Raw genomic sequence first — 14,035 nt, 5'->3', positions numbered from 1 at the left:
TATGCTCCACCGCCTGGTTCTGACCAAGGCTTCCCTCGTTAGCGAGTTAAAGACCGGTTGAAGATCTTCTGTTTTGTCTTGTGTTCTTCATGAGGAATAAGTCTCTCAACTAGCGGGGCCTGTGGAAACACAGACTCAACACATACAGTGTTTTTAATATTAAATGCAGCGATATCCCTCCTGCTGCCAGTACTGATCTAATCATGTCCATTTTGGTCATTTCCAATGAAAACCTTTGTGTCTTCATCTGCGGCCTCCAGCTCAGCCTCCTGTGTTTTTGTCAGCACCACCATCTCCAAACCACACCTCAGGCAGGTGTCACTACTATCTCTTGGTCTTATTCTTCAGTCATAAATCACCCCAACGCTCATCTCCAACCACTACACCCTGTGTGCTCTCGCTTCTTCACCTCCCTTGTGCACTGTCTGTTTCTTTTGATGATTAAACCCTAATATGCGCACTTTACAAACCCTCCCGCTACTACTTTTTATGTCTGTTCTCTCCAGAGCATACCTACACCTCTCCAGACTCGCTTCCACATCGTCCCTACAATCACAAAAGATCACAACGTCATCAGCAAACATCACATGGCACAGAGACTCCGTGTGAGGGTTGGTCGAGTTCTGCAGGCAGAAATAAATTGTTCGGAGGGTTGACAGTCCAGCCTTTTTATTATTTCCTTTACAGCTGTGATCTAATGTGTCATATATACAGAGCAGCAAACTAAAGGAAAATCAAACTAGAAAAGCTCCACAAAGAAAAGATAACATGTGCAATTTAAAGATAATCCTAACTACATAGAAACCACTCGGCACCAGAGAGTAACGCGTTACTGTAATCCGATTACTTTTTTCAAGTAACGAGTAAAGTAAGGGATTACTATTGCAAAAACGGTAATTAGATTACCGTTACTTTCCTGTAGGAACGCTGCGTTACTGCGTTACTAAAACCATGATTTTTTGCGAGAATGTCTCATGACAGTGACGTAAGCAAGTGCGACGTTCGTGACAACAGCTGTGTGCAGATCAACAATGGATCATATATCGAGTGCAGAGAGAGTATGAGCGTGCAGCATTTAAAGCGTGGAAGTACTGACCTTACTTTGAGTTTGATTCCATAAAAAGTGACAAAAACATTAGTGTCCGTTGCGCGTGGGAAGAAAACTTCTTTTTACAGTGAAAAAACCCCTAAACTTCCGAGCAAGCACCGGGTAGCTACGACGTAATGGGAAACTCACAGAGAAACTCGCGGATTCTTCCACTGACCGCTGCGGCACACCTGCACCAGGGTAAACCTCCGCCTACCCCACTCCTGCTTTACAGGTGAAAATAGAGCAACAGGACCGCTAGTCTTTGACTTTATTTATTTTCTGCTGTGTTTTACTTGCATCTATTTGAAAGACTGAGTGTAAACACACACAAAAAAATATTTTATGTGCTGGAATGTGCAGAAAATAGGTTTAAATATTAAACAAATTTCTTCCAGTCAGAGAATGTTGCATATAATTAAATTTTTACTTGATGCATAAAGTTAAAAGATTAAAACTAATAAAACAAGTTTTAAAAAGAGACTTTTCCATTTGATTACATTTTGTATGATGATTATGTAGAAAAAGTAGAATTGGGCTGAAAGATCTATCACTTTATCACCTATTCAGGGTGTAAATCGTGTTTTTAAAAAGTAACTAAGTAACTAAGTAATTAATTACCTTTGAAAATAAGTAATCAGTATAGTAATGGGATTACTTTTTTGGGGAAGTACTCAGTAATTAGTTACTGATTACTTTTTTCAAGTAACTTGACCAACACTGCTCGGCACTGGGCAAAACCCCTTTAACAAGGACCCCCGACTCTCCATCACAATCTGGCACACACCGATCCTCCAGAGGAGTTGCAGCCCCTGACGTAATAGCCAGTGGCTTTTTCCACTCCTTGAAATAACAGTTAAATACAATTATGGATTAAATAAATGAACAATTCTCAATCTGCCATTCGAGTATAATGATAATAAGTTAACTGTGAGAACATTGAGACAAATATATTGAGAAAATTCCCCGATTCTGCAAGCGTTTAAAACCAGCAGATACTACACGTGGCACATTCCCTTCCACCAACCTCACCATTAAAAGGACGTCATAAAGACTCATGGTGTTGCTGTTCCTGGGCCTTTGCCAGCTAGAGACCAGGTGTAGTCTGGAGGAGAGGTGAGCAAACAAGCAAACAACAGCATGCGACAACAGAAAACAAGAAGGGCCAGATGCAAAGTCAGATGGTAGATTTCTGTTGTGTTCTTGGTCTTTTTTATTTGTTTTTTTGTTTTATAAAAAATCTTTTTTTGTTTCCCAAATATTGACGCTACAGCAATTATTTTGTTAACATTCCTGATTATATGAGGCAGAGACTTACAAAAGGTGTGCCCTTTACTAAAGCACAGTGTTGACGTGGGAATAAAACAAAAGTAACTTATCACATTAACATTTACAACATTAAAGCATGTAATTATAGCACACCCTTGTTTGTTGTGAATGAATACATCTCCAGCATCTCGAACAACTGTTGCATCTAAAAAAAACCCAAACAAAACACCCAACCCTGATGATACGTCAGGGTTGGGTGTTTCACCCACTCGGTACATATTTGCTCATTCTTCACGTTCACGGTTCTTTAAATTTGTGAGTGGGTGTAACCAGCTTATATGTCTGGAAGCTCAGACAAACTTTTCTAACATTGCAGACAGAGACACATGTTGGCTGTGCATGAAACTGAGAGCTGAAATGGCGGAGCTAGAATTTCAGAACAACGAAACAAAATTCTGCTGTTCGATCTGTTTGGATCTACTGAAGGATCCCACAACTATTCCCTGTGGACACAACTACTGCATGAGATGTCTCAAAGCCCACTGGGATGCAGAAGATACAAAGCAAGCTCACAGCTGCCCTCAGTGCAGACAGACTTTCACACCGAGGCCTTTCTTGATGAAAAACACCATGTTAGCTGAGTTGGTGGAGGAGCTGAAGAGGATTAGGCTTCAAGATGCCCCTGATGATGATCACTGCTATGCTGGACCTGAAGATGTGGCCTGTGATGTCTGCACTGGAAGAAAAATGAAAGCCTTCAAGTCCTGTTTATTCTGTTTGACATCTTACTGTGAGAAACACCTTCAACCTCATTATGATTCACCTCCATTAAAGAAACACAAGCTGGTGGAGCCCTCCAAGAAGCTCCAGGAGAACATCTGCTCTCGTCATGATGAGGTGATGAAGATGTTCTGCCGTACTGATCAGCAGAGTATCTGTTATCTCTGCTCTGTGGATGAACATAACGACACAGTCTCAGCTGCAGCAGAAAGGACTGAGAGGCAGAGAGAGCTGGAGGTGAGTCGACAAAACATCCAGCAGAGAATCCAGGACAGAGAGAAAGATGTGAAGCTGCTTCAACAGGAGGTGGAGGCCATCAATCAGTCTGCTGATCAAACAGTGGAGCACAGTGAGAAGATCTTCACTGAGCTGATCCATCTCATCCAGAAAAGAAGCTCTGATGTGAAGCAGCAGATCAGATCCCAGCAGGAAACTGAAGTGAGTCGAGTCAAAGAGCTTCAGGAGAAGCTGGAGCAGGAGATCACTGAGCTGAAGAGGAAAGATGCTGAGCTGAAGCAGCTCTCACACACAGAGGATCACATCCAGTTTCTACACAACTACCCCTCACTGTCAGCACTCAGTGAGTCTACAGACTCATCCAGCATCAATATCCGTCCTCTGAGCTACTTTGAGGATGTGACAGCAGCTGTGTCAGAGGTCAGAGATAAACTACAGGACATTCTGAGAGAGGAATGGACAAACATCTCACTGACAGTCACTGAAGTGGATGTTTTACTGTCAGATCCACCAGAGCCAAAGACCAGAGCTGGATTCTTAAAATATTCATGTGAAATCACACTGGATCCAAACACAGCAAACAAACATCTGTTATTATCAGAGGGGAACAGAAAAGTAACAGCAATGAATCAACAACAGTCTTATTCTGATCATTCAGACAGATTCACTATAATGTGGCAAGTTCTGAGTAGAGAGAGTCTGACTGGACGTTGTTACTGGGAGGTGGAGTGGAGAGGGAGAGGAGCTTATGTAGCAGTCGCATACAAGAATATCAGCAGAGCAGGGAGTGGGAATGAATATAGATTTGGACGTAATGAAAAATCCTGGGCACTAGACTGCTTCAAAAACAGTTATACATTTTGGTACAACAACATCCAAGCTCGAGTCTCAGGTCCTCGTTCCTCCAGAGTAGGAGTGTACCTGGATCACAGAGCAGGTATTTTGTCCTTCTACAGCGTCTCTGAAACCATGACTCTCCTCCACAGAGTCCAGACCACATTCACTCAGCCGCTCTATGCTGGACTTTGGCTTCACTGCTTTGGAAACACTGCTAAGTTTACTAAACTGAAACAGACGTGTTTTTGATACAGCAGCTGGCTCACATCTGTACGTTATTATTATTATTTTCTCTCTGTAAATTATCACAATCACTGTTTTAGCATTTCTGCACTGTACTAGATGACTTTTATTTATAAAGTATTTTTCCACAAAAAAATATAAATGTTTGTGTTTGTATTTGTATGTATTTAAGTGGAATATATTTATTTGATTTTATTTAGTTATTGTTTTTTTGGTTTTTGTTTTCCAATTCATGGGCTGGGACAGAGACAATACAAGACCTTCCTGTATATATATTTGTAAAGAAATGAATTATTTATATGAATATATACTCATTTTGAATTTTATGCCAGCAACAGGTTTAAATCTTCTTTTAAACATAATATTTAAGAGTTTGCTCTTTAAAAGTGAGGACAGTATTTGTGTCCGAAGAATATTTTCTCAGGTGGCTTCATCAAGTCAGTTATGTAACATCTCAGCACTTTGTGTTTGCTTGTTTTTGTTTTTCCCAACAGTGTCAGATGTTTTTGATTGGGTGCCAGGTCTACAGTGCAGACAGACCAGCTTTGCAGTGATGATGTTTTCTGTGACGTTATACTGTAGATGAACTGGAAGGATGTGGTGTGGCATTGTTTTTGAACGATTATAGCCTTCCTAAAAAAACATGAACATTTCCTTCAGAAATATTTTACATTAACCGTTAAACTATTTGCACCTGCGGTCTTTAAAGAGGAGGTGAACTTCGTTATTGTTACTTTTGAAAAAGTAACAACAAACACAAAATCTGTTTGTTACGTTTACCAAGTCAAAATAATCTCATCTCTGCCAATTGTTGCTCTTTTGTTTTTAAATTATACTAAAACAAATGAAACTTAAATAAAAGAAATAATCAGTTTTCTTGAGAGCTTGTAATCCCTTACACACACACACACACACACACACACACACACACACACACACACACCTGTGTATTCAAACCTTTGCACGCACTCTCACACTTTCTCCACTTTTCAATATCAAAACATAATTACCCTCCAAACCTAATAACAGGTTGTGTCTCCCGTACTAACAAAAAAAGGAATCAAGAATTTATTGTTACTGACGATGAGTCTTTTGCATTGTCATGGAGGAATTTTGGCTGACTCCTTATTGCAGAATCTCTTGAATCAGAATCAAAATCATCTTTATTTGACCAAGTTTGTGCACACAAAAAAGGAATTTGACTCTGGTTCACTTTACTAGTCTGCATGTAAAAAATGAACCACAGCAAAGCATCTCAATCTGATTTAAATCCAGAATTTGTTTACGCAATTCCACAACCTTTTTATTTATTTTAGAAACACTGGAGGGTTTTCAGACATGAACAGGATGTTTAAGATCATGCCAAAGTATTTCAGTCTCATTTAAGTCCAAACTTTCATTAGGACACTCCAAAGTTTTTATTTTGTAGTTGTTTGTTTTGTAGACTTGTTGATGTGTTTCGGATCATTGTCCTGCTGCATCGCGCAGCCTCAGGGCACAAACTGATGGCCGGACATTCTGATTGGCCCTGAAGCAGTGCGGTGACTCGGACATCTTTGCACTTCAGTCTGCACCGGCGGGCCTCATGCTGGAGCACAGACCTTTCCTGCTCTGGTCTGTAACGTTTCGACTGGTCGCTCATGGCCCGTGGTTCCCGTTTCATGGCGTCTTCGCGTTTTTGACTCTGTGCATGAGTTATCATATCCGGTGGCCCGGGCCTCTGTCAAACTGGTCAGCTCCACATTTGTTTGGCCAGGCCTTCGCAAGTCAGTTAGGGAATGGGCTGCATGCGTTCCATGCGCACAAAGGTCCATAAGCACACTAAAGCAGCGGTCCCTAACCGCCGGGCCACGGACCGGTACCAGTTGTTTTCTTGACTTGGGTTTCACGTTGTGGTCCCCCTACTGACATTACATCCGACAGGGCCCTCATTATGTTTCAGGGCTGACAGCCTGGGAGTCAAGATTCACCGCACCACTGCATACCACCCGCAGGCTAATGGGATGTGCGAGAGGTTTCACAGGTGGCTTAAGGTTGCACTCTGTGCTTCTTTGACTATTAGTGGCCGGGTTGGCCACCCCAGGTTTTGCTGGGGCTGCTCTGTGCAGTGGTTCTTGGCATCTCTACAGCTGAACTGGCCCTCGGTCAGCCTCTCCGTGTCCCCGGGGAATTCTTGCCTGAGAGCCCCTCCCCGTGCTCCCATTCCCTGGTGTTGTCCCCTCGCTAGCAAGTGGACTCATTTGGTGTTCCAGGTCCCGTGCACCATTGCCTGCCTGACACTTTTGTTCCAAAGACTTCAGACAGTTCAAAGTTTGTTTTTGTCCGGCACGATGCACATAGGACACCGCTGCGTCCACTCTATGACGGCCCATATGGGGTCCTCAAATCAGGCCAGAAGCACTTTGTTTGGGTTTCGGCAGGCATAGGGAGACTGTATGTGTGGACAGACTTAAACTGGCCAATGTTCAGGTGGACAACCAAGTGACACTAGCCCAGGTCCCCCGCCGTGGCCGACCACCTCACAGGATTACTGGACTCTGGTTTTTCCTTTAGCGGCACCTCTTGACCACCGGAGCTCGAGTTCCTTCAGCCTTTCCTGGCTGCCCACGCCGGCCTCATACTCAGGCTAGGACTCCCTCTACCATTTCCCCGCCTCCCAGGTTCAGCCGTTCTGGCAGTTTGCTTATGCCCAACGTCCTGGACTAGTGGGGGACCCTGCTGGGTGTTTGGGAGGGGGGTGGTATTTGTGGCGGACCACCAGGGGACACCACTCACACCCAGCAATAGAATAAGTGCTGAGCTGAGAATAAGTGAGTGAAATGTGACAAGCTCCCATGTCATCCTCTCTCGTCATGTTCTTTCTCTTTCAAGGGTTGGATGATGGGGGTTGGGCGTCAAATTACATTTTCACATTGGATCATTTTTATCCACAGTGCTAAATGTGTTTCATTGGGCAGTGTTGGGGAGTAATGGAATACATGTACTGGCGTTACGTATTTAAAATGCAAAATATGAGTAACTGTATTCCGTCACAGTTCCCATTTAATTAGGTGATATTCAGAATACAGTTACTTTGTTAAAATAAATGGAACACACAGTGGTCATTTCCTGTTTCATATGTTAGGCTATGTCCTCTCTATCCCTTCTCCAATTTTGGTGATTAAATGCAGTCGGGTGCAGCTTTAGCTCGGATGGATGACCATGCAATCATATGATGTATGGCTGAGAGCGGCTGTCGTGGGTTCATGTCCAACCAGTGGCCCTTTTTTTAAAAAACTCAACTTCCCTCTGGAATTAATACAGTTTCTTCGATTCTTCGATTGCCAGAAACCTAAACAAAACACACAATAACAGCTCTAATGTAAGCGTCCTGTTAATGTTGGTGGCGTCAATTACACAATGGACCCGGAGCCAGCACAACAGAGCCAGCAGTGCACAGGCAGGAATGCATTTCCGACACCACGTCATAAGAAGAATGGGATGGGCGAAACTTCAGTATCTTCGATGTCTCTGTGATTTTTGTTACTATTTATGAAGGCTACTTGCCACCAAGCTAACATTGTTAGCTGATGTTAGCTGAGATTTCTTCATAAACTGCAGACTGTTAGGCCGTTTCTAGATGCTCAAGTACGTGAGTCCGTACTCGCGTTCTCGCTAGTGCGGATTTCATAAGTTCACACGGGAATCGGGACTTCCCGAGATCAGGTCTGTTTCTGTTAGTTTTTGCAGTTTAGATCACCTTATGTTCTGCACCTGCTGGTTCAATGCATGGAACCAGTTTCACACAAACTGTTTTCGTTGAGCCTGCTCCTCTGCCTTTCAGTGTTCCAGCTTGGTCTGTAGTGTTGCCACCAGCTGCATCAGTTGCCCCTAGCTGCGTCACCTGTTCAGTTTCCTGTCCCGGTTTTTTCATCTAAATGATTTATTATTGAAATAAACGTGACATTATTTTTTTCAGGTCTGCAGAGTGGGCAATAATAATGAAGCAGTTCATTATAAGCTGCAGATTTAAGCTGCTCTTCATAGTTTTGTCCACCAGATGTCACCAAAGAGGACTGTGATGAAAAGCTTTGAGTAATGAACCATTTTTTCAATGCAAGCTTCAGAAAGCTTCATTTGAACATCAGAGGCCGTCTGATGTTAAACACGTGCCATGGGTTGTTGTCCTGCGGCTTCTTGATGTTTTTTGCTAATAAAAAAACATCTTATAATCCAGACGTTCCCAAAGTGTGGGGCCCGCCCCCTAGGGGGGGCGCAGAGCCATTGCAGGGGGGGCGCGGCATGAAAAGGGAAAAAAAAAAACAAAACAACGCTTGGACACTGTTAGCACGGGCGCCCACACAAACGCAAAGCAGGAGATGAAGCATCGCTGAATATGTTTCAACCAACTTCATTCTAAGCCAAAGACTAGAAAATATGGTGAAGCAAATCTTCCCTTTGGTTTCACCTGCACAAGTGCCGAGGTAGGTCTCCCTGCAGAACTGGTTTTCCCTTCGTCGGGAGCAGCGCTGGGCTGTTTAAATCACGGACAAACAGGATCCCACATTCTTGATTTTTATTTCACAAACACTTGTTGTAATGACTAACTACTCCTGACATTTTGGAGATGTTTGCTCTTTATACAGTAAAGTTACAGTGGGATACAAATAATATCAGGCTGATCCTGCCACGATTTGTTCCCCCTGTTCAAATCACGGACAAACAGGATCCCACAGCTGTTTATGTTTTTGAACCCATTTTGCACAGAGAGGGATTTTTTGAAAAATGTATTGATAGCAATGTTGAATATTATTACACAGGAAAAAAAACAACTACATGTAAAATAATCACTGCGTGACGCCTCTGCCTTTGTAAATGGAGGGACAGTAACTGTGTGTAAAACCTGCAGATAGTCAGATTAACAGTATTTTGTCTCTATCTGCCATTCTGCAATTCATCTCATATAAACAATAACGTGGCCACAGCGTGACGTGAAAAAAGACACATACCTTTGACGTTGCGTGAAGAACTCTATATTCCTCGTCCACACATAAACGCAAAAAAGGAGTTTTAAAAAAATCTTGAAACGCCGTTTACGTGGACGAAACAGCTGCGTGTTCAAAAATACCCGTGTAGGTGCAGAAGTAGCATAAAAGACTTAGTAGTTTATTTCCTTACTACCTGTAATTTATTGCAGATTACTTGTATTTGCTTAATTGTTTACTAAATGTTTGAGGTGTGAAATAAACCGCAATGGAGCAAAATATGGGTGTGTGTGGTTGGAGGATGTGTTCGTGCGCGCGTGCGCGCGTGCACGCGAGGGGGGCGCGAACATTTTTCTTGTAAAACAAGGGGGGCCCAGCAAAAAAAGTTTGGGAACCACTGTTATAATCAATCTCATAGGTTGTGAGTATACTTGTGCTGTGAGGTCCCTGCTTCCAGCTGATTAAGTAATTAACCAGCAGTCAGGTACATTTACATCCTCCTGAGAACCAGCCTATTCATTTATGGTCTCTGTAATAAACATTTATTTTTGGTCTCTATCTTTTGACTTATTTGAGCTATCCTAATAAGTCCTGATGTACTACATAGAGGACATCCTGTCTTTCCATTGATAGCTCATGTGTTTGGGTGGTGTCTTTTAGCTCCAAAGAGGAAGGAAATCACCAAAAACATTCAATGGGAAGGTTCATTTTTCCTCGATCATCAGGAAGATATATTATATACTATAACTTCTATATTTGTAAGTATGTGTATCATACAGTATTTTAGACCTGGGAGCAGAAATGCTGATGAACTGGTTTTTATTCAGGAACAGGCAGAGCGTCCTCTCTTCCTGGCTCCATGTCTATAATTATGTCACACACTGATTCGCTCTCACAAAATCACCAAAACACAGCACAAATCCCACCAATGATTCAATTCCTTATAAATCATTGAATCAGGTACTGAAGCAGTGACGTGCTGAATGAAGCTTCAGTCGTCATTGATCACGTGACTCTGTTCAGACAAACCAAACCTCAGCAGCGTTTCTGAAGAAGTGTGTTGATTTTTTGACTCATGTGCCGGAGCTTCAGCTTCAAATGGGCCGTCACCATCAGAGTTGCTGGAACCAGGTCCCACTACTGGCTACTCTGTTTTATTCTGTGTTAAGAATAACAAAGAAAATGTAATGAAGTGATTTTAAAGTTGTGTTAAATCTTGTAAGTCAGAGAGAGAGAGAGATGAGGTGTGGGTGGACATCAGATGATCAAATGTCAACAACCTGATTGGCCCAAGTGTGAAGATGTGACGTCCAGTGAGGGAAGGGGGGAGAAAGGGTGAGCAGGTATAAAAGTGAGGTGTCATTTAGTCATTCAAGTCATTTAGCCTCTGGCTCCATCCATGAATCTGATGTTTGCTGTATAATCTGTGCTGTTAATAGTGTAATGGAACATATAATTTGTACATATAATTTCATATGTAATTATGATGATCTTTACCCATTAAGATTTTAAATGAAACGATAAACAAAGGCCAAGAAAACTGAGTTAAACTCCTGAGTCTACTATATATTTGCACCATGAAGAAATGAATTGTTTGCACCAGTAATAAATAATCAAATATATCAAATTATCATCAATATTTAAATAAAAGCAAGCATTGCACCAAACAAAACAACAATTCAACAGACAGTTCTATAAAACTGTGGATGATTCAAAGTGCTGCTATAACTGCACAACAAAACTGCAGTGAGAAAAGCTTTGGATGTTCAGTTTAGTTATAATGACAGTTAAACAACTAAAATACTCGGTTAAGTAGGTGAGAAAAAGTTACATTTACTGGATCAGTTTAAGACCAAAATACATTTGAATGAATTACTGACATGGACACTTTGTGAAAAATTACTAAACAGTTCAGGAAAAATTTTACTAAAACCTTGAATTAAACTTGAAAGTTTTCATGTCAAGCACATCTTGATGTTTTCATTGAAAATCCACAGTGACTGTGTACACAGGAAAAACTACAAAATAATGTTTGTTTGTTTGTTTTTGTAAACACTGTGGACCGATCTGCATTTGTTATTGCTAAATTTAAATATTTGTTTCTATTTAATGATTATAATTTCATTTGAACATAGGTTTGATTTAGTGGAGTCAGTTGTTCCCATGCATCATTCTGTAAGTGTGAGAATGAACTAAGATTAGAAAATGTCAAAATATAAAGTGTGATTTATTTTTATTCATCACAGCATCCTAAACTTTGCTGAACTTTTTGAAATATAAAATGAACTCGCTGAGTGTTGACTGTCACATTTCAAAGCACCAAGTAAAGATAAACTATTAAACTTTAACTGGGTCAGACTTGTTACTGCATGTTGTAACCAAACATACCACACCCTGCATCATGTGATTGGCTCTTGTTTGCTCTGTAAGAATATTTCTTTAGTGCCTCCCTTCACAGATGAGTCTGTATCAGGATGGGTCTAAACAACATGGTGTAAATGCAGTTGCTGGTGAGCCTCATTTCCTGTAGGAGGTGAAAAAGAGCAGAGATCTGTTTCCCTTCAGCGCACAGAGGTTGTTTCTGTTCAGAGGAAGTGAAACTGTCTGACAGTCACTGAGAGACGGTGAAACGGCACAGCACATGAATCAAATGGATCAAACAAAATTCTGCTGTTCAGTCTGTTTGGATCTACTGAAGGATCCGGTGACTATTCCCTGTGGACACAGCTACTGCATGAACTGTATTAAAAGCTTCTGGGATGAAGAGGAAAAGAAGAAAATCTACAGCTGCCCTCAGTGCAGACAGACTTTCACAGCAAGGCCTGTCCTGGTGAAAAACACCATGTTAGCAGATTTAGTGGAGGAGCTGAAGAAGACTGGACTCCAAGCTGCTCCTGCTGATCACTGCTATGCTGGACCTGAAGATGTGGCCTGTGATGTCTGCACTGGAAGAAAAATGAAAGCTTTCAAGTCCTGTTTAGTCTGTTTGACATCTTACTGTGAGAAACACCTTCAGCTGCATTATGTAGCAGCTCAGTTAAAGAAACACAAGCTGGTGGAGCCCTCCAAGAAGCTCCAGGAGAACATCTGCTCTCGTCATGATGAGGTGATGAAGATGTTCTGCCGTACTGATCAGCAGAGTATCTGTTATCTCTGCTCTATGGATGAACATAAAGGCCACGACACAGTCTCAGCTGCAGCAGAAAGGACTGAGAGGCAGAGAGAGCTGGAGGTGAGTCGACAAAACATCCAGCAGAGAATCCAGGACAGAGAGAAAGATGTGAAGCTGCTTCAACAGGAGGTGGAGGCCATCAATCAGTCTGCTGATCAAACAGTGGAGCACAGTGAGAAGATCTTCACTGAGCTGATCCATCTCATCCAGAAAAGAAGCTCTGATGTGAAGCAGCAGATCAGATCCCAGCAGGAAACTGAAGTGAGTCGAGTCAAAGAGCTTCAGGAGAAGCTGGAGCAGGAGATCACTGAGCTGAAGAGGAAAGATGCTGAGCTGAAGCAGCTCTCACACACAGAGGATCACATCCAGTTTCTACACAACTACCCCTCACTGTCAGCACTCAGTGAGTCTACAGACTCATCCAGCATCAATATCCGTCCTCTGAGCTACTTTGAGGATGTGACAGCAGCTGTGTCAGAGGTCAGAGATAAACTACAGGACATTCTGAGAGAGGAATGGACAAACATCTCACTGACAGTCACTGAAGTGGATGTTTTACTGTCAGATCCACCAGAGCCAAAGACCAGAGCTGGATTCTTAAAATATTCACGTGAAATCACACTGGATCCAAACACAGCAAACAAAGAGCTGTTATTATCAGAGGGGAACAGAAAAGTAAAAGTAATGAAACAACAACAGTCTTATTCTGATCATCCAGACAGATTCACTGGACCGTGGCAGGTCCTGAGTAGAGAGAGTCTGACTGGATGTTGTTACTGGGAGGTGGAGTGGAGAGGGGGAGGAGTTGATGTAGCAGTCGCATACAAGAATATCAGCAGAAAAGGAGAGGGTAATGAATGTAGATTTGGACATAATGAAAAATCTTGGTCATTAGATTGTGACAACAACAGTTACACATTTTGGTACAACAACATGCAAACTCGTGTCTCAGGTCCTCGTTCCTCCAGAGTAGGAGTGTACCTGGATCACAGAGCAGGTATTTTGTCCTTCTACAGCGTCTCTGAAACCATGACTCTCCTCCACAGAGTCCAGACCACATTCACTCAGCCGCTCTATGCTGGACTAACATTTTGGTTTAATTATGGAGACACTGCTAAGTTGATTAAAGTGAAATAGACTGAAGTCTTTCATATTGTGGGTTTAAATCTGTATTTTAGTTTCATTTTATTTTCTCTCCATCATTTCTGCACAGAGATCAGCTGTCAGTCAAACATTATGGGTGGTACCTCCACATCTTCTAGTTGTTCTCTTGATGTTTCTGAGTTTTTAAAGGAGATCTTTCCTGTGACTGTTTATGGAGGCTATCACTGCTCATCATCATTTTGATTTACTAAAATATTTCTCCACATGAAAATGTAAACTTCTCTATCCTCTAAATGTTTCTGGAATATTTGTATTGAAAAATGTCCACATTTCTCTTTATGA

At 41.9% G+C, this 14,035-nt stretch overlaps 2 protein-coding genes across 3 annotated transcripts; both read left to right on the top strand.

The window, feature by feature from the left end:
• Positions 1-2,740: 2,740 nt before the first annotated feature.
• Positions 2,741-4,459, top strand: LOC148097529 (tripartite motif-containing protein 16-like). The gene has a single exon (XM_087831589.1). The coding sequence runs from the start codon at positions 2,756-2,758 to the stop codon at positions 4,457-4,459; it is 1,704 nt and encodes a 567-aa protein (XP_087687715.1). The 5' UTR covers positions 2,741-2,755.
• Positions 4,460-12,055: 7,596 nt separating this feature from the next.
• On the top strand, positions 12,056-13,726 carry LOC148097528 (tripartite motif-containing protein 16-like). Of its 2 annotated transcripts, XM_087831591.1 has the most exons (2): positions 12,096-12,387; positions 12,559-13,726. In XM_087831591.1, exons 1-2 carry the CDS (start codon positions 12,152-12,154, stop codon positions 13,724-13,726), a joined length of 1,404 nt encoding a protein of 467 aa, XP_087687717.1. In that variant the 5' UTR covers positions 12,096-12,151. The 2 variants fall into 2 exon arrangements, with proteins under 2 accessions (XP_087687716.1, XP_087687717.1); XM_087831590.1 differs by having other exon boundaries at positions 12,056-13,726.
• Positions 13,727-14,035: the final 309 nt, after the last annotated feature.

The sequence above is a fragment of the Neolamprologus brichardi genome, chromosome 18, assembly GCF_056152115.1.
Source record: "Neolamprologus brichardi isolate AB-2024 chromosome 18, ASM5615211v1, whole genome shotgun sequence".
Classification (NCBI taxonomy): domain Eukaryota; kingdom Metazoa; phylum Chordata; class Actinopteri; order Cichliformes; family Cichlidae; genus Neolamprologus; species Neolamprologus brichardi.
This window is presented reverse-complemented; position numbering and strand designations above follow the sequence as displayed.

Bases quoted from the DNA above. Each gene is read 5' to 3' on its own strand.
- LOC148097529 (XM_087831589.1), top strand. From the start codon at position 2,756: ATGAAACTGAGAGCTGAAATGGCGGAGCTAGAATTTCAGAACAACGAA.
- LOC148097528 (XM_087831590.1), top strand. From the start codon at position 12,059: ATGAATCAAATGGATCAAACAAAATTCTGCTGTTCAGTCTGTTTGGAT.